The 22,503-nt window shown below is 39.9% G+C and overlaps 1 protein-coding gene across 10 annotated transcripts in view; it reads left to right on the forward strand.

The window, feature by feature from the left end:
- Nucleotides 1-809: 809 nt before the first annotated feature.
- Nucleotides 810-22,503, forward strand: part of CCDC138 (coiled-coil domain containing 138) — a 115,145-nt gene continuing 93,451 nt past the window's right edge. For 2 of the 10 annotated variants that reach the window (XM_084872455.1, XM_084872451.1), the window contains exons 1-6: nt 854-1,005; nt 2,035-2,092; nt 3,396-3,516; nt 7,104-7,231; nt 9,924-10,108; nt 20,762-20,920. In XM_084872455.1, coding sequence (XP_084728581.1) covers nt 913-1,005; nt 2,035-2,092; nt 3,396-3,516; nt 7,104-7,231; nt 9,924-10,108; nt 20,762-20,920 — 744 coding nt within the window. In that variant the 5' untranslated portion in view covers nt 854-912. Of the gene's footprint in view, nt 1,006-2,034; nt 2,093-3,395; nt 3,517-7,103; nt 7,232-9,920; nt 10,109-20,761; nt 20,921-22,503 lie in introns of all 10 variants that reach the window. The other 8 variants (XM_084872450.1, XM_084872459.1, XM_084872452.1 and 5 more) reach the window with 6 other exon arrangements.

A 22,503-nucleotide genomic window follows, 5' to 3' on the forward strand; every position in this document is an offset into this window, starting at 1 on the left:
GTAATTATCAGGCAACTACTTTATTAAAATATTCATTTTATAAAATGTTTGGTATTTGAGGAAATTTAAAGATAATACAGAAACTCTAGGAATTAGTCCAGACATACTGCTGAATACATTTTAGAAAAGTAAAGAATTATACTAGTATATTTATATAGGAAATTAAATGGTTATTCAACTCCATTAGTCTCGGGTTTAGGTTGATATACTTTACCAATAAATACTAAGTGACAGGCACCGTTCTGGACATCGGGGGATTTTTTTTTTTTTTTAAGCGTGCTCTCATATAACTTACATTCTAATACTGTTTATTAATATACCATGTTACTCGGAATAGGAAATATTGGCCCATAGTAGGAAAGTGAAGACTTAACTCTGGAAATAGCTATACTTTGTAGTATGACTTATTCTTGGACTTAGCCCCCATTTAACATTACAGTTAGCAAGGCCACCCCGATTATGTCCAAACGCACACAAATACGTTAGATCTGCCCAGACCAAGGTGCGGTCCTACCCGTCAGGCTTGGGCCATTCTGGTGAGCCCAGGTCTGGACAGAAGCCTCAGGCAGGCCACCTGCACAGAGATGCAGTGGTTACCGGGCGGGGCTTCCTCCCGGCCCTGCAGCTCGGAGGCTGAGCAGAGGGAGGGCCACGCCTGCTAAGTGGACCTCGGTAGGCGTGACGGAAGAAAACCAAGTAGCAAAAGACTGAAAAGATTAAACGCCATTTATCAGTCCAAATAACACACTAATGAAGTAACGCTAAGACATTTTTAACAGTGTGACAGGGACCCTCGCCTCCCTGGAGGGGCCGTTTCGTGCGTCATGACGCACTTCCGCTACGCGAGCTCCGCCCCTGCGCGTCCCGCCGCGGGTTTGAACGCTGCTCCCGCGGATACCGCGGCCCCGCACGATGCAGCCGAGGGTCGTCAAGCCGCCGGGCCAGGACTTGGCCGTGGAGCGTCTCAAAAGCCGCTACGGGCTGGGGGGCTGCCGTCCGGCGCAGGTAAGGCCCTCGCTGCCTCCGCCCGGCCGCTCGGGGAAAACGGGCGGAGGGATGGTAGCCGCGGGGCGAGGCTCCGGACCGCTGGTGGGTAAACGGTGGGCCGGGGACAGTCACACACTGGGGAAAAGCAGGAAAGTGCCTTCACCATACGCTTTTGAAGGTTTATGCTTTACAAGTGGTGGTAAGTCATTGTTGAAAGTGTTTTTGAACTTTTATTTATAGTGACTTGAATGGAGTTAAAAAACAATTTAACTCCTTTAAGAGGCTTATTTTGAAATACGTTCAAACTTTTAGATGATAGAATCCTCTTCTACCCTTCTCTTGTGTTCACCATTATTATTTTGCCACATCTGCTTTACCATGCTCTCACCCTCTTTTTGATTCCCTTTCCATACAGACATTTTCCCCCTGAACTATTTGAGGATAATTTGCAGACATCATGACTCTTTACATCGTCAAGTATAAATGCTTCAGTGTGTTTTTCTAGAAATAAGGGCATTTGTCTTGTATAAGCAGAGTAGAGTAATAAATTCAGGAAACTTAATATTGATACAATATTATGTATTTCATATTCAAATTTTACCAATAATCTCAGTAATGTCCTTTGTATATAAGTATTTTCTCCTGGTGCAGATAGAAGCAAAACGAGCATTGCGTTTGTTTGTTTTTTTCCTTTTGTTGCCTTTAATTTAGAATCGGTCTTTTGCAATATTGATGTTTTTGAAGAGTTAGAACAATTATTAGAATGTCTGTGGGTTTGATGATATCTCAGTAGATACTGGTTATATATTTTTGCCAAGAATGTTACATGACTGGTGTGTGGCTTGCGATGTTCATCAGGAGACACTTGATGTTGCTTTGTCACGTTATTGATGTTAACTTTATCACTTGGTTAAGGTGGTGCCTACCAGATTTTAATACTGGTTTAATTAAAGGCTAACCTTTGTACATAATTTATAGGGAATTATCTTGAGACTGTAAGTTGATTCTTAGTATACACATTAAATGTCATCATTTTTCTTTTTTTAGTATTCTGTTTCAAGTTTTGATCAGGCTAAATGTAAGAGAAGGTATCTAACCTCCCCAGGTAAGCTAGTAGAGAATTTTCTGTATTTGGGGTTTTATCAAATTTAATTTGAGAGAAAAGACTTTTAAAAAATGTTTAGACTTAATTGCTATTGCCAGATGTCTTGTAATGCTAAGCTTTTTTTCAGTCTGGTAATGATCTAATAGTAATCATGATATTTGGGGTGAATGTGTAAGATGTCTTTAAAGATAAAATTGAATTTTTTGGTGTTTCAATTATAGTATTTTTATATTAAAAATTAAACAGAGTATATTAGGTAAAGTAGGCTAAATGGCTATTTTTTCACACAAGCTTTCCCAAGTTATTAGAATTATTGCACTGGAGGAATTTATCAAATAAATTTATTTAGTAAAGTTAATTATACTGTGGGATTGGATAATCTGTGACTAACATGCGTAGCTAATTCATCATTAGAGTTTTTATTTTTTTGATACTTCTTAGTGTCTTTAGTAAGTGTAATTATTGAAGTTTGAAATGATTTTAGCAGAAACAGTAGTTAATATCTTTAAAAGTTCATTAGATGGTGGATTAAGGAATTTCACTTTTTTCCAAGCTTACTTCATTTTGAAATTTTAATTGTATTTTAACAATCTTCTTAAACATTTGTTGAATATGAAAAAATATTCCAGTTATTACTGAGTCCAGTATCTTAAAAATAGCTTGTAAAGATTGAATTTTAATTTTGAAAATTCCCCTAAAATTTCATTCTTCCAAAATATAATATAACTGAAAAGTGGAGGTTATTACATTTCTGAGGTAAAAATGAGTGTTAAAGTAGGGTGCATACATTTATAAGTAATTCTAAAAAGCTTATCAGAGAAGTTCTATTTTCCTTTTTTATTTTTAACTGAATTTAGTTATAGGCTAACAGTTTATTAAACATATCTTAATGTTTAAGTATATAAAATTGAAAATAAAATGTTTCATGGTTGAGGACTGATGAAATGCCATAAGTATTTAGAAAGAGGGCTCGATTTTCAATTTTATTCTTTCTATTTGCTGGTTGTGAAAAAATTTGCATAACTTCTCTGATTTCTCGGTTTCTAACCATTAAAATAGAATTAAAAGAACTTGTACTGCTTGGTTTTAGGGGTTAGTATCAAATAAGGTAATGGATGAAAAAGCTTTTTGTAATCAGTAAAGTGCTATAGTATAAATGTAAGAGTTGTTTATTTTCTGGAAGTTTGCATTAAGGAGACATAGATATAAGAAATTCTTTCACTAATTTTGCTATTTTATCTTTAGGAGCCTAGAATAATATAATTAGGTAAGTAATCTCTGCTATTTTCTTTTTTCTTAATAGATGACTTGGATGTCTGCTCATCTGGAGATAAAATTGATTCCTCATTAAGATCGTATTCTGATGAAAGAAAGCATTCCACTATACCTCTCTATAGTTCATCCAAGCACTTCAACATGAATTGGTAAATTACCCTGTATCCTTACTGTTGTTAACGCTTCAGTTCCTCAAAACACTGAAAAAAGGCAAAGGATGGATTATTTATGTGTTTGCTTTTCTCTGAGAGGAAGTATAAGGAATCTGGAGCCTGCTGAATAGCAATATATGTCTAGTAGTGTGATATGCAATGGATTTTAGATAGGCTGAGAGAGAGATGTTAAGTGGGCTGTGAGGGATTAGTAGTTTTTGTATAGGAGATTTTACCCTGGATAAAACAAGTATAAAAACACTGGAAGCTATCTGGCCAGTGTGGCTCAACACTTGAGCGTTGACCAATGAACCAGGAGGTATTGGTTCAATTCTTGGTAAGGGCACAGGCCTGGTTGCAAGATGGATCCTCAATAAGGGGCCAAAAGGCAGTGGATCATTTGATTTGTTCTCATCATTGATATTTCTATCTCTCTGTCCTCCTTTCTGAAATCAATAAGAATATAATTAAAAAGGCACACACATATATACACAAAACAATAGTAGAAGCTAAGTTAAAATTCCAAATTCAATCTTATTAAATGCCAAAAATATGTGTCAGAAGAAAGTACTATTTGTGTTAAGGGTTAAACATTCTATCTAACAAAGAGGGAATATACTAACTGACCATCATACCTCACAAAGATGGTGGCGCCCACAGACAGTGCGGAATATGTAATTGACTGCCAGACCCTCAAAGGTGGCGGCACCCACAGACACAGGATGGCGGCGCCCAGTCCTCTCAGCTTTCCAGCTGCCCAGGACCAGCTCGAGGCCCAGGGCTGCCTGAGGCTCAGGTAACCAGGGCCAGCTGAGGCTTGCACTGCCGGTAGTGGCAGCAGCAGAGGTGTGATGGGGGTGTCGCCTTCCCCTGATCACCGGGTTGCCTCTGCCCCTGAGGTTTCTTGGACTGTGAAAGGGGGCAAGCTGGGCTGAGGGACACCCTACCTCCAGTTTTTTTAAAAATATATTTTATTGATTTTTTTACAGAGAGGAAGGGAGAGAGATAGAGAGCTAGAAACGTTGATGAGAGAGAAACATCGACCAGCTGCCTTCTGCACACCCCCTACCGGGGATGTGCCCTCAACCAACGTACATGGCCCTGACCGGAATCGAACCTGGGACCTTTCAGTCCGCAGACCGACGCTCTACCACTGAGCCAAACCGGTTTCGCCTACCTCCAGTTTTGAAATAATATTAAACAACTAAGACAGATACAGAATGAAATTTTGAGATAATTATGGAGTGAAAAAAAAGACACTTGTGCCTAAAATACCATATATTAAAGTAATTGATATTTGGTAGCTTAAATTTTTTTTAAGTATATTTTTTTATTCATTTCATAGAGGAAGGGAGCAAGAGAGAGAGAGAGAGAGAGAGAAACATCAATGATGAGAGTAAATCATTGGTCGGCTGCCTCCTGCACACTTCCCACTGGGGATTGAGCCCACAACCCTGGGCATGTGCCCTTGGCTGGAATCAAACTCGGGATCCTTCAGTCTGCAGGCCAACGTGCTATCTAATGAGCCAAACCAGCTAGGGCTTGTAGCTTAAAATTTTAATATAATTGTTTCATTCTCTACGTTAATGAAAATCTATGTACAGCACTTAAAACAGTGTTCAGCACATAGAAAAACATTCAAATATGATCATTATCGTTATTACTCTATCATTCACAGAATAGCCTAGTTGATCTGGATTAAGCATTTGGACATGAGGTATATTGAATAGAGAGTAAGGGAAGTAAAAATTACTTTAAAATAATTAAGAATTCATGGAAATTATTTTCTTACTAGTGGCCCGGTGCACAAAATTCATGCACATTACAAGGGAATTAGAGGAAATATTTTAATATTGCTATTTGCCCTTTCTCTGTAATAGAAGTGTCAGAGATGAAAGAAAATTAGTAAAATATTTATGAAAATCTCCCTTCTGTCAGAGTCTGGGGCGGGCTGCAGGACCCAGAGTCAAGTCCCTGCCCACCAGTGTGCATCTCAAAATCGTGCGAGACCCAGACCTGGCCGACCCCACCACCATTGAGTGAGACCCAGACCTATCTGGCCCCACTCCCTCAAGCCCCACTGGGCGGGGGGGCGCAGACTCGGGTCCCCCAGCCTGGCACCAGGTGGGGGGCACAGCCTCAGGTACCCCAGCCTGGCGAGAGGCAGGGTCGTGGCCTGAGGTACCCCGTCAAGCCCTGCCTAATGGGGGGTGCAGCCTGAGGTTCCCCGTCAAGGCCTGCTGTGCGGGGGCATGGTCTTTGGTCCCCTGTCCAGCCCTGTCAGGCGGAAGACACAGCCTCAGGTCCCTGTTGATCGGTTGTTATGTGTCAACGGTGTGTGACCATTTCATATTAGCCTTTTATTATGATACTGGTAGCCCTGCATATTAATCCATGTACCAGTAGGTTGCTTTTGTCCTCCTTTGGCTCTCCACCTGCTGCCCTGCCCTCCGATAGCTCCTCCATCTTCTTTCCCCCTCTCCCCCCAATAGGTTGTTGCCTGCTTGTAGTTCAATGCCCTACCCTCCTGCAGATCAGTGATCTGGTTGTTACAAAGTCATTCGTTATGCCTCAGGGCTTAACGGATAATTAGCATATTCCTCTCTTATATAGGATTTAACTGGTAATTTTATAACTTTTTGTTTCTTGGTATATTTCAAATTATAATTTAAAGCTTTTTTTTTTTTTAAAAATATATTTTATTGATTTTGTACAGAGAGGCAGGGAGAGAGATAGAGAGCTAGAAACGTCGATGAGAGAGAAACATCGACCAGCTGCCTCTTGCACACCCCCTACTGGGGATGTGCCTGCAACCAATGTACATGCCCTTGACCTGTTTCGGCAATTTAAAGCATTTTGACTATAAAGTGTTTTATATTGTTGGACAGTTTTTTCACTCGTTATGACCTACTGTAGAATTATACTATTGTCCAGCACAGTAGCTGCAAGCGGCAATTGAGTTCTTGAAATTGGGCTTTTCTGAACTGAGGTATGTTGGAAATCTAAAATACACATCAGATTGAAGAAAATGAGCCCCAAAATGTAAAATATTCTAATTTTAAAATTCTGATTACATCTTCAAAGGATAATCTTTTAGATATACTAGGTTTAATATAATATTGTTAGAATTTTATAATTGTTTATGTTTTTAATGTGGCTACTAGAAAATTTAAATAACCTTATGTGACTTGCATTATGTTTTTTTTGAATAGTACTTTCAGCTTTGAGAAAGTTCAACTTTGAGGTCATCTTTTTGATGAGAACACTTATGAGTTTAGTTCTCTTTCATCTTTTACTAGTTGCATCATCTGTCAGTTATTTAAATGATTTAGGGTTCAGTTTCCTCATGTTAAACTAATTCTTTTAGCACCAGGCCTCTAGTATTTGTATCTGTAGGAAGATACTTTTAGTGAGTTTGCAGGATCAATGACTTACTGTTTATATTTTTACTTTTTGCTTTTAAAAAAATGTTTATGTGTTACATTTTTCTCAGTTGTGATGCTGTTAATATTTAAAAACCAATTTTATCTTTTTAGAATGCTATAGTAAACTTCTAGAATGCTTTGACATAATTTTTCTTAAAGCCTAGATGATGAACTGGATTCTTTTCATAATTTGAAGCAACAGGAAAAAGAAGTAGAGTTAATTGAGAAGGATCATAGAGTGAATAGCTCCAAAGTAACCAAGCAGTCTTTTAAAGAAGTAGAAAAAGGTAAAAGAAATATTCTTTTTAGAATAATCATTTAAATAATAACTTTGTGAAGTCGTACATATAAAGCTTATCCCATAGTAATAACACTTGTCCTCAAGTGTCTGCATTTCTGTGTTCTAATTTTTGAAAACCATGACATAGTTACTGTGCTTATTATTAAACTAAAGGAAAGAAGAAAAATAAACTTTATTTTTTTCTAGTAGTATTCCTAAACTCAAAACTCATGAAAATAAGTTAATCAAATGAATACTTTGTATAATTTCTTTAGTTCTTTTTCATGTCAGTATTTGTTAGGAAGTGAGTAAAATATTGTTAGTAGTATTTGACTAATACTTTAATATTTTTAGAAAATATCCCAGATTACTTAAGGTATGGCCTCCTTAGACACTGAATTAGTATTTAATCTCTATGTGCCTGGCTGCATAGGTCTGTTAGGATTTTAGGGAAAGAGGCAGTCAGAGATGAGGCCCTCTTGGCTGTAAGTTTTTGAGAGCACTATTGCCACATTGATAGCCATTATGTGGCATATCTTTACTAAAAAAGGGGTAATTAGACCAGATATCTTCCAGTCATCCTTCCTGACAAAGCCAAGGAGACGGGGCCTAGGCAGAGGTGGTTAGGGGCAATCAGGGCGGCAGGGCGGAGCAGTTAGGGGGATCAGGACAGCAGGGAGAGCAGTTAAGAGCGATCAGGCAGGCAGGCAGGCAGGCAGGCAGGCAGGAGAGTGGTTAGGAACCAGTTGGCCCAGATTTCGAGAGGGATCCCGGATTGGAGAGGGTGCAGGCTGGGCTGAGGGACCTTCCCTCTCCCGTGCATGAATTTTGTGCACTGGGCCTCTAGTAAAAAAAAAAAAAAAATATATATATATATAGGATAAAGCAGTCAAGATAATTCTGGCATTAAAATAAGAACATGTTATTTAAATGAGGAGGTTATAGAAATTACATAATTACATTATATATTAAGAGAGGTTGTACAAAGCTAAAGATAGGCAAAAACCAAATAAATCTTATTTTTATTTATTTAATTAATTTATTTATTTTTAAATATATATTTTACAGAGAGGAAGGGAGAGGGATAGAGAGTTAGAAACATCGATGAGAGAGAAACATCTATCAACTGCCTCCTGTACACCCCCTACTGGGGATGTGCCCTCAACCAAGGTACATGACCTTGACTAGAATCAAACCTGGGAACTTTCAGTCCACAGGCCAACTTTCTATCCACTGAGCCAAACCAAATCAGGGCAAGTCTTTTTTTTTTTTTTTTTTTAAACAGAAAATGATTATATATAATACACAAGTTTGGTACAATAAAAAAAAAAAATAAAACATCAAAGTAAAATACCCTGTTTCCCCGAAAATAAGACAGTGTCTTATATTAATTTTTGCTCCCAAAGATGCGCTAGGTCTTATTTTCAGGGGATGTCTTATTTTTCCATGAAGAATACGGTACACATTTATTGTTAAATGAAAATAAAGGAAATTTATTACCTGTATATGGTATGGTAGTACGGTAGTTGTCAACACAAACCAGACAAACTGTGAATCCTACAGTATCAAGAATTTACTCATTTATTCAATGACAACCATGTCATCATCTTCTGGAACATCATCATAACAATCCAATTCCTGAATTTCCTGGTGAATTTCTTGTGACTCCATTTCTTTCAGAATCAGTGGACCAAATCTCTCATGTTTAGCCTAGGGGGGCCTTATTTTTTGGGGGGATTCCTTATATTTCACTCAGAAGGAAACCTGTAAGTAGGTCTTATTTTTGGAGTATGCCTTATTTTTGGGGAAACACGGTAGTAACAAAAAATATGGTATTTCATTTGCATTGCATGAGAAATTGTTAACTTCTTTAGTCATAAAATAGCTCTTAAAAACCAGTAACAGTTTCACTACAATAGAAGAAAACTGGAAAAACTAAAATGAAATAATACAAGTATTGATTAAGCATTAAGCATATATGATGATTTTGCTGAGCAGTGATGAAGAATAATTTCTCTATAGTGAGCAGAATAAAGATACACCTAATATTTTTCAGTTTTGGGCAGTGTTGTAGAGTTTAAATGCGTAAATACTGGGGGCAGATTGATGAAAAGTATATATAATTAGGGGGAAAGCTAGTTTGAATCTAAATAAAAATTGAGTATCCTTAGCGAGAGCAATTATAATTCATTGGAATTATTTTAACAAGTTAGTTGAATAAATTCAAAAGGAATATATGAAAGCATATTTAATGCAGAGAAAATATGTAGCCAGTATAAGCCCCTAAAACACTACTCAAGCGAGGCAAATAAGGCCTTTTTAAAAAATATAAGTAGCAAAATTTAAAAACAAGTGAAAAATGATTAACACTATATTTGGGTTAGTGGTTAATATATGATCAGGAGTTTCTGAGGTAACAACATTTCTTGTCCTAGACAGTTAATACATGGGTGTTTTTGTGCACTTTGAAGTCTATTTTGAAACCATTTCAAACTGAAAAGTATCCAAAAGATCACAAAGAATTCTGTATAGCCTTTATCCACATTTTTACTACCTTTGCTGTATCATTCTTTCCGCATAAGTTACTTGAAACTTCAAAAATATACTAGAATTCATATTTAAAGTAGTTCTTCCTGAAGATTATCTGTGAATATTTAAAACTAAATTAATAAAGTTTAAAACTTTTATTTTCTTAGCAGTAGCCTGGCCAACTAATTTGGCCTCAAATTCAAGAAATTGGACTGAATGTTGTAGTGATGCAAGTGACTCTCCTTTGAAACGTGTGAGCTATCCAACATCTAAAGCATCAAATAAGCAGAGTTTCCTTCCACATCAGATCAATCAGATATATGATGAATTATTCCAAATACATCAGAAACTGCAGGTAAGAACTAAATACTGGGTTAAATATTTAGAAACGTTTATGTTCTAAACACCAAACATTTACAAAATTTAAGTGCTACAAGGTATTTCATTTTTTTTTCAATAAGTGTGTCAAAAGATTGGAAGGGAACAAACACAATTATAAGAACTATTGAAGAGGAAAATGTATGGCTGAGAGAAAAAATCAACAGTGGTCTTTTTACGTGTAGGTGTATTTCTTAGATTTTAGACTATTTTTTAAAGAATTCTTTATTGTTGCTGAAACCTGTTTGGTTCAGTGGATAGAGCGTTGGTCTGCGGACTGAAGGGTCCCAAGTTTAATTCCGGTCAAGGGCATGTATGTTGGATACGGGCACATCCCCGGTAGGGGGTTGTAGGAGGCAACTGGTCGATGTTTCTCTCTCATGGATGTTTCTGGCTCTTTATCCCTCTCTCTTCCTCTCTGTAAAGAATCAATAAAATATATTAAAAAAAAGAAAAAAAAGAATTCTTTATTGTTTAAAGTATTACATATACCTCCTTTTCCCTCCATTGACCTCTCTCTGCCCATTCCCACCCCCTGGCACATGCCTTTACCCCCGTACTGTCTGTGTACATAGGTTATTCTTATATATGCATGCATACAAGTCTTTCGTTGACCTCCTGTCACCTGTCCCAACCCCCTGCCTTCTCTCTGAAGTTGGTCTGTTTGATGCTTCTATGTCTTTAGATCTTTTTGTTCATCATTTTATGTTGTTCATTATAGTCCACAAATGAGTGAGATCATGTGATATTTATCTTTCTCTGACTGACTTATTTCACTTAGCATAATGCTCTCCAGGTCCATCCATGCTGCTGCAAATGGTAAGAGTTCCTTCTATTTTACAGCAGCGTAGTATTCCATTGTGTAGATGTACCACAGTTTTTTAATCCATTCATCTGATGGGCACTTAGGCTGTTTCCAAATCATAGCTATTGTAAATTGTGCTGTTATGAACATCGGGGTGCATATATCCTTTCTAATTGGTGTTTCTGATTTCTTGGGATATATTCCTAGAAGTGGGATTACTGGGTCAAATGGAAATTCCATTTTTAATTTTTTGAGGACATGCCATGCTGTTCTCCACAGTGGTTGTATTCCCACCTGCAGTGCACGAGGGTTCCTTTTTCTCCACATCCTCTCCCCACTTGTCATTTGTTGATGCGTTGATGATAGCCATTCTGACAGATGTGAGATGGTACTTTATTGTCACTCTCAGATAATTAGTGACTTTGAGCATGTTTTCATATGTCTCTTGGCATTCTGTATGACCTCTTTTGAAAAGTACCTATTTAGGCCCTTTGCTCGTTTTTAAGGGAGGGGGATAGAGAGTTAGACACATCAATGAGAGAGAAATATCAATTAGCTGCCTCCTGTGCCTTTCGATTGGAGCCTTTAAGGTTATTTTAGGTACTATTGTTGCCATTTTTATTTATATCTGTGCTCCTTCTTCCTTTTCTAGTTCTTCTTTTTACAACAGTTCTTTTATCATTTCTTACATTGCTGGCTTGGTGTTATAAACTCCCTTAAGCCTTTTTTTTGTCTGTGAAGCTCCTGATTTTCCCTTCAATTATGAATGGTACCCTGACTAGATAGTATTCTTAATTTAGTTCCTTGCCTTGCATCATTTTGTATACTTCATTGCATTTCCTTTTGGCCTGATATGCTTTTGTTGAGAAATAGGTTGATTGTCTAATGGAGTTCTCTTGTAGGTAACTTTCTGTCTCTGTCTGGCAACCTTTAAGATTTTCACTTTGTCCTTGACGTTTGACAATTTACTAGTAAATATGATGTGTCTTGGTGTTGGTCATTTTGTGTTCATCTTGTTTGGGACTTTCTGTGTTTCTTGGACTTGTCTGACGTTTTTCTTCTAAAGTCAGGGAAGTTTTCTGACTTTATTTTTCAAAAAGATTTTGTATTCCTTGCTCAGCTTCTTCTCCTTCTGGCACCCCTATTATATAGATGTTGTTTCTTTTTCTTTTTTCTTTTTTTTTTTTACAGACTTTCAAAAAAAAAAAATTTTTTTATTGATTTTGGGGAAGGGAGAGAGATAGAGAGTTAGAAACATCGATGAGAGAGAGTCATCGATCAGCTGCCTCTTGCACACCCCCTACTGGGGTTATGCCCGCAACCAAGGTACATGCCCTTGACCGGAATCGAACCCGGGACCCTTCAGTCCTCAAGCCGACGCTCTATCCATTGAGTCAAACCTGTCTCGGCTAGAAGGTTGTTTCATTTCTTGTTGTCCTATAGCTCGCTTAGATTGTTTTCCTTTAAAAAACTTTTTTTCCACTTGCTGCTTTGTTGGGTCGTTTTTTCTACTTTGTCTTCTAATTCACTGATTGGGTTCTCAGTTTCTTCTAGTTTACTGTTGAAACATTCCATTGTGTTCATTATTGCCACTATGTCATTTTTCATTTCCTCTTAATTTTTATACATGTTGGTGATTATCACATCCAGACATTTCAATATCCTTATAACCATTTCCCTGAATTCTTTCTCTATGAAATTGCTTGCCTCTGTTTCATTTATTTCCTTTTCTGATAAGTCTTCCTTCTTTTTCATTTGCGAGTTGTGTCTTTGTCTCTCCATTTTTGCTGTTCTTTGTAGTTATTCCTATGTATTAGATCAAACTGCTATGCCATCTACATTTTGAACTGATCTTATTTAGTAGATGTCTTGTGGGACCCAGTGGTGCATTCTTTCAGGTCTCCTGGGCTGTATGTTCTAGGGAAGTTCCCTACTTGAGATATTTGTGTTCTCCTGATGTAGTTGGGTCTTTTTTTTCTTTTTCTTTTAATACCGTATATATATATTTTTATTGATTTCAGATAGGAAGGGAGAGGGAGAGAGAGATGGAAACATTAATGAGGAGAGAGAATCATTTCAGCTGCTTCCTGCAGGCTCCTTATAGGGATCAAGCCCTCAACCTGGGGATATGTCCTTGACTGGAATTGAACCCAGGACTCTTCAGTCTTGCAAGCTGGTGCTCATATCAACTGAGCCAAACTGGCTAGGGCTGTAGTTGGGTCTTGAATGTCATTATTCCTTTCGTGTATAGAGTCTTCTCTCAAGGTGTTTTACTACCGTGTTTCCCCGAAAATAAGACATCCTCCGAAAATAAGACCTAGCGCATGGAAAGATAAGACATCACCTGAAAGTAAGACCTAGTGCAACTTTGGGAGAAAAAATTAATATAAGACACTGTCTTATTTTCGGGGAAACAGGGTATGTGGTTTGCTGCCTGCCACAAAGTCCCAACTGTTGTGGAGGTACTGGCTGAATGGCACAAAATACAACAAGCTAAGACATGACACAAAAGGAACAGAACACTAGTGTACACAGGCACCTATAACCCCTTTAAATGTGACCACCAGCCAAAAGAGAATTAGGAAAGAGAAAAAAGAGCATGAATGATAGCGAGAAAAATAGAATGAAAAAATATGTGGAGAAAACACAACAAAACAAGCAAATAAACCAAAATGCACAAACACCTAGAAAGGGATGGAGGGCAGAATCTGTAGTTGCAGGGCTTAAATAAAGAACATAAGGTTAAGGAATTAGAGGAATAGGGGAAGGACCCTGGTTTAGGATATAGAAGGGAGAAAAGAAAGGAAACAAGAAGAAAAGAAAAATATTAATTAAAAATTTTTATTTCTTTGAAAAGGAGAGGAGAGAATAGTGCAGATAGGCCTAAATTGAGGATCTGAAAGAAGTTTAAAAATTAGGAGAAAAGAGCAAGATAAGAGAGAGAGAAAAAAGAGTAGTGAAGAAAAAGAAAAGAGAAGGGATAATGGAGTAGAAGCAGGGAAGAGGAAATTAGATAAAATGAATAAACCAAGAGATACTAGAATAATATATCACTAAGGTGATAAAGAATATCAATTTTTAAAAAGGGGAAAAAAGAAAAATTAAAACAGAAAAAGGAGTAGGAAAATGGGAGCAAAAAAAGAGAAGAAAGGAAGAAAATAAATAAAATTAGAAAAACAAAAATTTTATATAATAAAAGCTTATTATGGAAGTGTCCAGTCGGCTGGTCAGTCAAAGCGTAATATGTTAATGATATGCTAAGGCCACTCAACTGCTTTTTATGATGTGCACTGACCACCTGGGGCCAGACACTCGACTGTTTGACCAGTTGCTGTGATGTGCACTGACCACCTGGGAGCAGTCGACTGGTCAAATGGTCGCTATGACATGCACTGACCCCTAGGGGGCAGATGCTCTGACCAGTAGGTTAGCTTGCTGCTGGTGTCTGGCTGATCGGGACTGAATGAGGCAGACTGGACATGCTCTGAGCCCTCATGCAGTCCCTCTCTGGCTGGCCAATCTTCTGTGTCCCTCCCCAGCTCTGATTGTGCTCTGATGGGTCCCTCACCCTAGAGGGGTCTCACAATCCAGGACCCCTTGGGTGATGTCAGAGAGCGGGTTTTGGCCCCATCCCATAGGCCAGGCTGAGGGACCACACTTATAAAGCAGAAATGAAGTGTCATTCGCTTTAGCTAAGTTTTAATGCCCCATGGGAGCTGGTTTAGGGCCCCACTCTTCAGTTCTGCCTGCCAATTCTAGGCTTCCTGTTAGTTACTTAGGTGCTAACCATTGTTAGGCACTTTCTTTAGGCTTTTAGCACCCTGCTTTAAGATCCAAGCAATCCACAGGTTCTCTGCTTGTGTGTCTCCTCAGGCTTTTTCTGCAAGCAGATGGGACCAATATGCCCTCTTTGCCTGTCTGCTAGCTGTCATTCTTAATTACTCAAGCATCTATTTCTGAGAGCGCTGTAGCTGGGGTTGGTGCTGTTTCACTTTCAGGGAATAAGATGGGTATTTTTTAAAAAAATAAATTTTTATTGATTTCAGAGAGGAAGGGAGAGGGGGAGAGAGAGAAACATCAATGATGAGAGAGAATTATTGATTGGCTGCCTCCTGCATGCCCCACACTAGGGATCCAGCCTGCAACCTAGGCATGTGCCCTTGACTGGAACCTGGGACTCTTCAGTCCGCAGGCTGATGCTCTATCCATTGAGCCAAACCAGCTAGGGCAAGATGGGTATTTTTTCCTGCCCCAAAAGTAGTGCTCCACAAGTAGCCCAAAATATCATTCTGTCCTTGGTTGGACAGAGATCCTTGTATGGAGACCAATGGGGTTGGCTGGCAATCTGGAGTTTTTATCAGTCTGGTTCCCAGAATATCGGGGTCAACAGGGCCCTCTTCCAATCCAGTCACTGAGGACTCCTTGAGACTATTTAGACTTGTAAGCTTGGCCTCTGTCTTTGTTTCCTCTGCAAAGCTGAAAATACAGCATATGGCAGGCTGCGTCACCTGCCCTGAGGCTACTGGGAGAGGTTAGCTCCTCTGGGGAGAAATGGCCCCTTAAGTGTGGAAGCCTAATGCTGGACCCTTGGCAGGTCTCTCTGCCCTGCTTCCCTCCCCAGCCTCTCTTCAAGCACCTCAAGTCAGTGCCTCCCTCCCTGTGCCAAAGCCTTGGCTTAGTGATTGCAATGAGTGTTCTGGGTTTAAAAAATAAAAACAAATGCACAATGGAATACAGCACTGCTGTAAAAAAGAAAGAACTCTTACCATTTGCAATGGATGGACCTGGAGAGCATTATGCTAAGCGAAATAAGCCAGTCAAAAAATATATATATAAGTATCACATGATATCACTCATTTGTGCAATATAATGAACAGTGTAAACTGATGTACAGAAATAGATCCAGAGACATAGAAGTGTCAAACCTCAGAGGTAAGGCAGGGGTGGATGGGTGAGGGTTGGGGGCTACTGGTAAGAGATAAACCAAAGAACTTGTATGCATATAAGCATAATCAATGGACACAGACAATAGGGAGGTGAAGGCCTGGGTTGGAGTTGGGAGTGGGCTAGGAGAGGACAATGGGGGATTAAAGGGGCATATGTAATATATTCAACAGTAAGAATTAAAAAACAAGAAGTACAAATTAGCTGGTACAGAATAGTCATGTAAAGTACAGCATAGGAAATATAATCAATAATATAACTCTATGGTGTTTGATGGTACTAGATTTTTCGGCATGGCCACTTTGTAAGTTACATAAATGTCCAATCAATGGGTTGTGCACCTAAAACTATACTATAATGAAAAAATATTATTAAAAAAATAAAGAATAAGCCCTGAAAACATAACAAAATGAAATACAAAACAAAAACAATGAAATCATGGCTTTCTCTCCTCCCCAGCACTCTCTCGTGGTGCAGCCTTTCACCGCTCTGGTCTTGGGTCCAGACGCCCCAGCAGCCCTGTGGCTCCTTTTCACAGTTGGATGTAACACCTGCCACCAAGGGACATGGTTTTGGTGTTCAACCTAGGCTGGGCATCTGTTTTTCTGAGGGAACTGCTACTTCCGTAATGCAGCTTCCTCCTCTACCTCTTGGCCCGATGGCTTGGTGGCCTGCTGCCCCTCTAGAGCCCTTGCCACCCTTCCTACTAGTCTCCAGGCATTTTCTGCCCTTCCTTATTGTAGGTTGCCTCCTCAGCTGTGCCTAATTTAATTCCAGGTGTTCTCCGATTTAGATTTCCAGTCTGGCCCCTGGATGAGGTGCACTACACTTCTGCCTAATTTGGCTGCCATTTTTTCTTCTCTTTATATTTTTATTTCAGTGATGAAGGGGGAAGGAGAGAGAGATAGAAGCATCAATGATGAGAGAGAATAAGTGATTGGCTGCCTCATGCGTGCCCCTCTACAGGGTTCCAGCCTGCAACCCAGGCATGTGCCTTGACCAGGAATCAAATTGTGTCCACCTGGTTCATAGGTCAATACTCAACAATTGAGCAACACTGGCTGGGCTCTACTTTTTTTTATTTTTATTTATTTATTTAATATTTTTTAAATTGATTTTTTACAGAGAGGAAGGGAGAGAGATAGAGAGCTAGAAACGTCGATGAGAGAGGAACATCGACCAGCTGCCTCTTGCACACCCCCTACCGGGGATGTGCCCGCAACCAAAGTACATGCCCTTGACCGGAATCGAACCTGGGACCTTTCAGTCCGCAGACCGATGCTCTACCACTGAGCCAAACCAGTTTCGGCTACTTTTTTTTTTTTTTTTTTTTTAAATCAAATCATCAATTCGTGTACATTTGGGTTTCCACTTTTTGACTATTATGAGTAATGTGGCTAAGAACAGTCATGTTTTTTTTTTTTTTTTTAATATATTTTATTGATTTTTCACAGAAAGGAAGGGAGGGAGATAGAGAGCCAGAAACGTTGATGAGAGAGAAACATCGACCAGCCACCTCCTGCACATCCCCTACTAGGGGATGTGCCCGCAGCCAACATACATGCCCTTGACCAGAATCGAACCCGGGACCTTTCAGTCCGCAGACCGACGCTCTACCACTGAGCCAAACCGGCCTCGTTTGTATTCTTAGGAGTAGAGTTACTGGGTCATATGGTAACTCTATGTTTAATATTTTGAGGAACTGTCAGACTATTTTCCAAAGTGACTGCATCATTTTACATTCTCATCAGTGAACAGTGATTCCAGTTTCTCCTCATCCTTGACATTTGTTATTTTGTCTTTTTGATTCTAGCCATTTTAGTGGGTGTAAAGTGATATTTCATTGTGGATTTTTAAAAAAATTTATTTTTTCTTGATTTCAGAGATGAAAGGAGCAGGAGAGAGAGATGGAAACATCAGTGATGAGAAAGAATTACTGATTGGCTGCCTCCTGCCTACTTGGGATTGAGCCCACAACCCCTGCATATAACCTGATCAGGAATTGAAACTGTGACTTCCTGGTTCATACTTTGAATCTCAACCACTGAGCCATGCCGGTCTGGCTAAACTATTTTTTATTAAAGTATAGTTGGTATATAATATTATATTAGTTTCAACATAGTGATTCAACATTTTTATATACATTGTGGTATGCTCAGCACACTAAGTCTAGGGAAGTTGCAAAGTTATCACACTGCTTTTGACTGTATTGCCCTTCACTATTTTCATCCATCTCTCCACTATCTTCCCCCCGGGCAACCATCAGTTTGTTCTTTGTTTCTATGAATCTAAGTGTGTTTTGTTTTCCTTATTTGTTTTGATTTTCCAAAAAAACCCTCACATATTAGTGAAATCATGTGGTATTTTTCGTTGTCTCACTTATTTCACTTAGAACTATACCCTCTAGGTTGATCCATGCTTTTGTGGGTGGCAATATTTTGTTCTTTTTATTGTTCATCCTGGTAGTGTTCATTTCCATTTTCCTGATTGCTAATTGAACTCAGTTTTAGACATGTTTATTTTTGTTGCCTGAAAGCATTTAGGTGGATATGTCAAACAGGTTGATTGGACTTGAGTTTGGAGCTTAGAGAAAGAGCTGAGTAGTTGTAGGTTGGGTGAAATTGGCCATTGTGTGGATGGAACCAAGCAGAGAGTGTGTGAAAAATGCGAAATAAATGGCTGAAGTACAAAGCCTGAGAAACATTAGTAATTAAAGTACAAAAGATGAAACAGAGCCCACATAGGAGACAGAGGGGGATGTGGAAAACCAGGAGAATGTGGAAACTGATGAAATAATATTTTAAGTTGGAATAAAGGGACAATAATATAAGACATTGCTGAAGATTCAATAAAATTAGGAATGAAAAGTGATCTTTAGATTTTGTAATAGTTAAGTCATTTAAATAGGGGTACATTGGCTGAGGCCAGATTAAAATAAATTCACAGATTATTGAGAGGTACAGAAGAGGGCTCTGCAAATGTAGACACAGTTTTAAAGAAGTTTGTGAAGGGGAGGAGATAAGTTGAGTGGGGTCAAAAGATTTCATTTCAGATAAGATGGAAGATGTCAAAAATATTAAAGGAATACTCAGTATGGCAGTCTCCACAAGAGGGCAGAAGGCAATGAGATCCTGAGCTTATCCTACCTAATAATAGACAAACATGTAAATTGACTCAACCTCAGCTTTGCCCACAGCCAATCAGAGTGAGTATGCAAGTTAGAAGGCCAAAGATGGTGGCCATCCAAATGCTCCAGGTTCGGAGTGGCCAGGAGGGGCAGGACACTTGCTATGAGAGAGAGGGCGGGGGAGGGGAGGGAGTGGCGAAGGGATCTACAGGAGCGGAGTGCCACAGCGAAGACAAGATTGCAGACTCTGGAGTCTGCAGCGCAGACGAGGATGGCAGACACTGGCTGGAGTCTGTAGTGAAGACGAAGATGTCAGACTCCAGCTGGAGTCTGCAGCAAAGACGAAGAAGGCAGACTCTGGCTGGAGCAAAAGCCTGGGTCCTGGGTGCCGGAGAAAAAGCCAAGGGAGCCGAAACCGGTTTGGCTCAGTGGTAGAGCGTCGGTCTGCGGACTGAAAGGTCCCAGGTTCGATTCCGGCCAAGGGCATGTACCTGGGTTGCGGGCACATCCCCAGTGGGGGGTGTGCCAGAGGCAGCTGGTCGATGTTTCTCTCTCATCGACGTTTCTAGCTCTCTATCCCTCTCTCCTCCTCTCTGTAAAAAAAAAAAAAAAAAAAAAAAAAATCAATAAAATATATGTATTTTAAAAAAAAAAAAAAGAAAGAAAAAGCCAAGGGAATCCCTTTGTGCAATGGGCCTCTAGACCTATATAATAAAAAGATAATATGCAAATTAACCCTCATGCCCTCACAAGATGGCTGCCTATGACTAGGTCAGCGGGGGGAGGAGGGGGAGTGAGGGACCTCCAAACCACTGAACAAGAAGGCTGTGTAGGGCAACCAGGCTGGTTGGAGGGGCTGTGAGGGGTGACCAGGCTGGCAGGGTCAGTTAGGGGCGGCCAGGCAGGCAGGCAGGCAGGTGTGTGATTAGCATCCAGTGGTCCAGGATTATGAGAGGGATGTCTAAACCAGCAATCAGACATCCCTGAGGGGTCCTGGATTGGAGAGGGTGCAAGCTGGGCTGAGGGGACCCCCTCCTGTACATGAACTTCATGCATCCAGCCTCTAGTTTTATAATAGGGAGTAAGGGCACATTTATAAATGTGTGTATTGAGGGCAGGGGGTAGATTTCTTTGGCTTTCTTCTATTTTCCCTGTGAAGATAGAGATGAGGCTGTTTGCACTGAAGGACAGAGAAGGTGATATGTTAAAGGTAAAGAGTGGAGAAGGTTTGAAATAGACACTGTGGAGAATGGGAAAGAGAGAGCCAGCCATGAAAATATAAATAAGATTTCTAGACTGCATTAGAGGTGTGAGACAATACATTCACAATGGTACTGCTTTTTATGGTGTGTGATTTTTCTCCAGCAGTATTTAGCAGTATAGAACTGAGGTAGGAAAGGCAGTTAGTGCTTTAGTTCAGGGCTTGGGTCTTTTAGCCCAACGTAACAGAAGTAAAAAAGTGGACTATTAATTTGAAGTGGAGCAGGGAATTTAAGCTGGATTGGATAGAGGATTAATTCAGTATAATACTGTAATTTTGGACCCCAAAATCTCACTATAGTATCATGTTATTTTTACAGCAAATTAAAATTTCTGTTCAAGTTTACTTGCTGTTGTACTACTCTAATTATTACTGTAATCCAGATTTTGATTGGTACCATTTGATTATTCTGTTTTAGTAAATAAAATATAATTTGTAGAATTTGTGAATGTACTTTTAAAAACACATTTTTAAATCTTACATTTTAATACAGTGTGAAACTGCAGCACAACAGGAATTTGCTGAAGAACTTCAGAAGCGAGAACATTTTTTAGTTGAAAGAGAACAACTATTGTTCAGACATGAAACTGCCTTGAGTAAAATGAAAGGTGTGGAAGAAGAAGTTCTTATAAGATTTCAGATTATGAAGGAGGTAACTATAGCATTTGATTTTAGAGTTTCTCTTTTTTCTCTTAATTTAGATCCACTAGTTATTAGCATTTTCCACAGAGGCTTTTAAGTAATTTGATGTACAGTTCACATTCACTTTCCCACCTGGGAGAATGAAATGTGTTTTATTGCTTCTTTTGTTGTATTTTTGGATCAAGAAACTAGACATAATCCATGCATTATGTTTCCTTTTCATATCTTTGTGCTTTCTTTGAATCTAGAGCAGTCAACTCTACTATTTAAAAAAATATATATTTTTTATTGATTTTCTCACAGAGATGAAGGGAAAGGGATAGAGAGCCAGAAACATCAATCAGCTGCCTTCTGCACACCTCCCACTGGCACGTGCCCTTGACCGGAATCGAACCTGGGACCTTTCAGTCTGAGCCAAACCAGCTTAGGCCTGTTTTTGTTTTTTGAAAGACTTCTCTTTGAAGGCTCCAGGCCAGTATTCTTATAGAGAAGCAGTTGCCAACCTTTCGGACCTCATGAACCACCAGTGGTCTGCAGACAACCGGTTGGCGACCACTGCTCCAAAGGTTTTCTTAAACCAGCCTTTGCCAACCTTTTCAACCTCATAGACCACTAGTGCTCCCTGGAGCACTGGTTGACGGCCACTATTATAGAGTATGTCTTATTCTGGATTTGATTATATTCAGATTAATTGTTTATGTAAAAAATGTTCTATAGGTTGTACTAGAGGCCCTGTGCACAAAATTTGTGCATGGGGGTATGTGTCCCTCAGCCCAACCTGCACCCTCTCCAATCTGGGACCCTTCGAGGGATGTCCAATTGCCTGTTTAGGCCTGATTTCAGTAGGATTGGGCCTAAACAGGCAGTCGAACATCCCTCTCACAATCCAGGTCTGCTGGCTCCCAACTGTTTGCTTTCCTGATAGCTCCAAACCGCTTTGGCCTGACAGCCTGATCACCCCCTAACCACTGGGGATTAGCCTGGTTGATGCCTAACTGCTCCATGCCAGCCTATTTGCCCCTAACTGCTGTCCCCTGCAGGCCTGGTCACCCCTAAGTGCCTTCCCCTGAAGGCCTGGTCACCCCTAACTGTTCTCTTCAGGCCTGGTCCTTCTCAACTGCTTTCCCCTGCAGGCCTGGTCACCCCCAACTTCCCTCTTCTGCTCTCCTGGTCACCCCAACTGCCTTCCCTTGCAGGCCTGGTCCCTCCCAACTTCCTTCCCCTGCTGGCCTGATCGCCCCCAACTACCCTTTTTTGCAGGCATGATTCCCCTGCTGGCCTGATTGCCCCCAACTACCCTTTTTTGCAGGCATGATTTTTTGCAGGCAACTACCCTTTTTTGCAGGCATGATTTTGCAGGCAACTACCCTCCCCTTCTGGCCATCTATGGTGGCCGTCTTGTGTCCACATGGGGGCGGCCATCTTTGACCACATGGGGGCAGCCATCTTGTGTGTTGGAGTGATGGTCAATCTGCATATTACTCTTTTATTAGATAGAGGCCTGGTGCACAGGTGGGAGTCAGCTGGTTTGCCCTGAAGGGCATCTTGGATCAGGGTGGGGGTTCCCTTGGGGCGTGGGGTGGCCTGGGCAAG

Source organism: Pipistrellus hanaki (assembly GCF_964339955.1).
Source record: "Pipistrellus hanaki genome assembly, chromosome: 2".
Taxonomy (NCBI): Eukaryota; Metazoa; Chordata; class Mammalia; order Chiroptera; family Vespertilionidae; genus Pipistrellus; species Pipistrellus hanaki.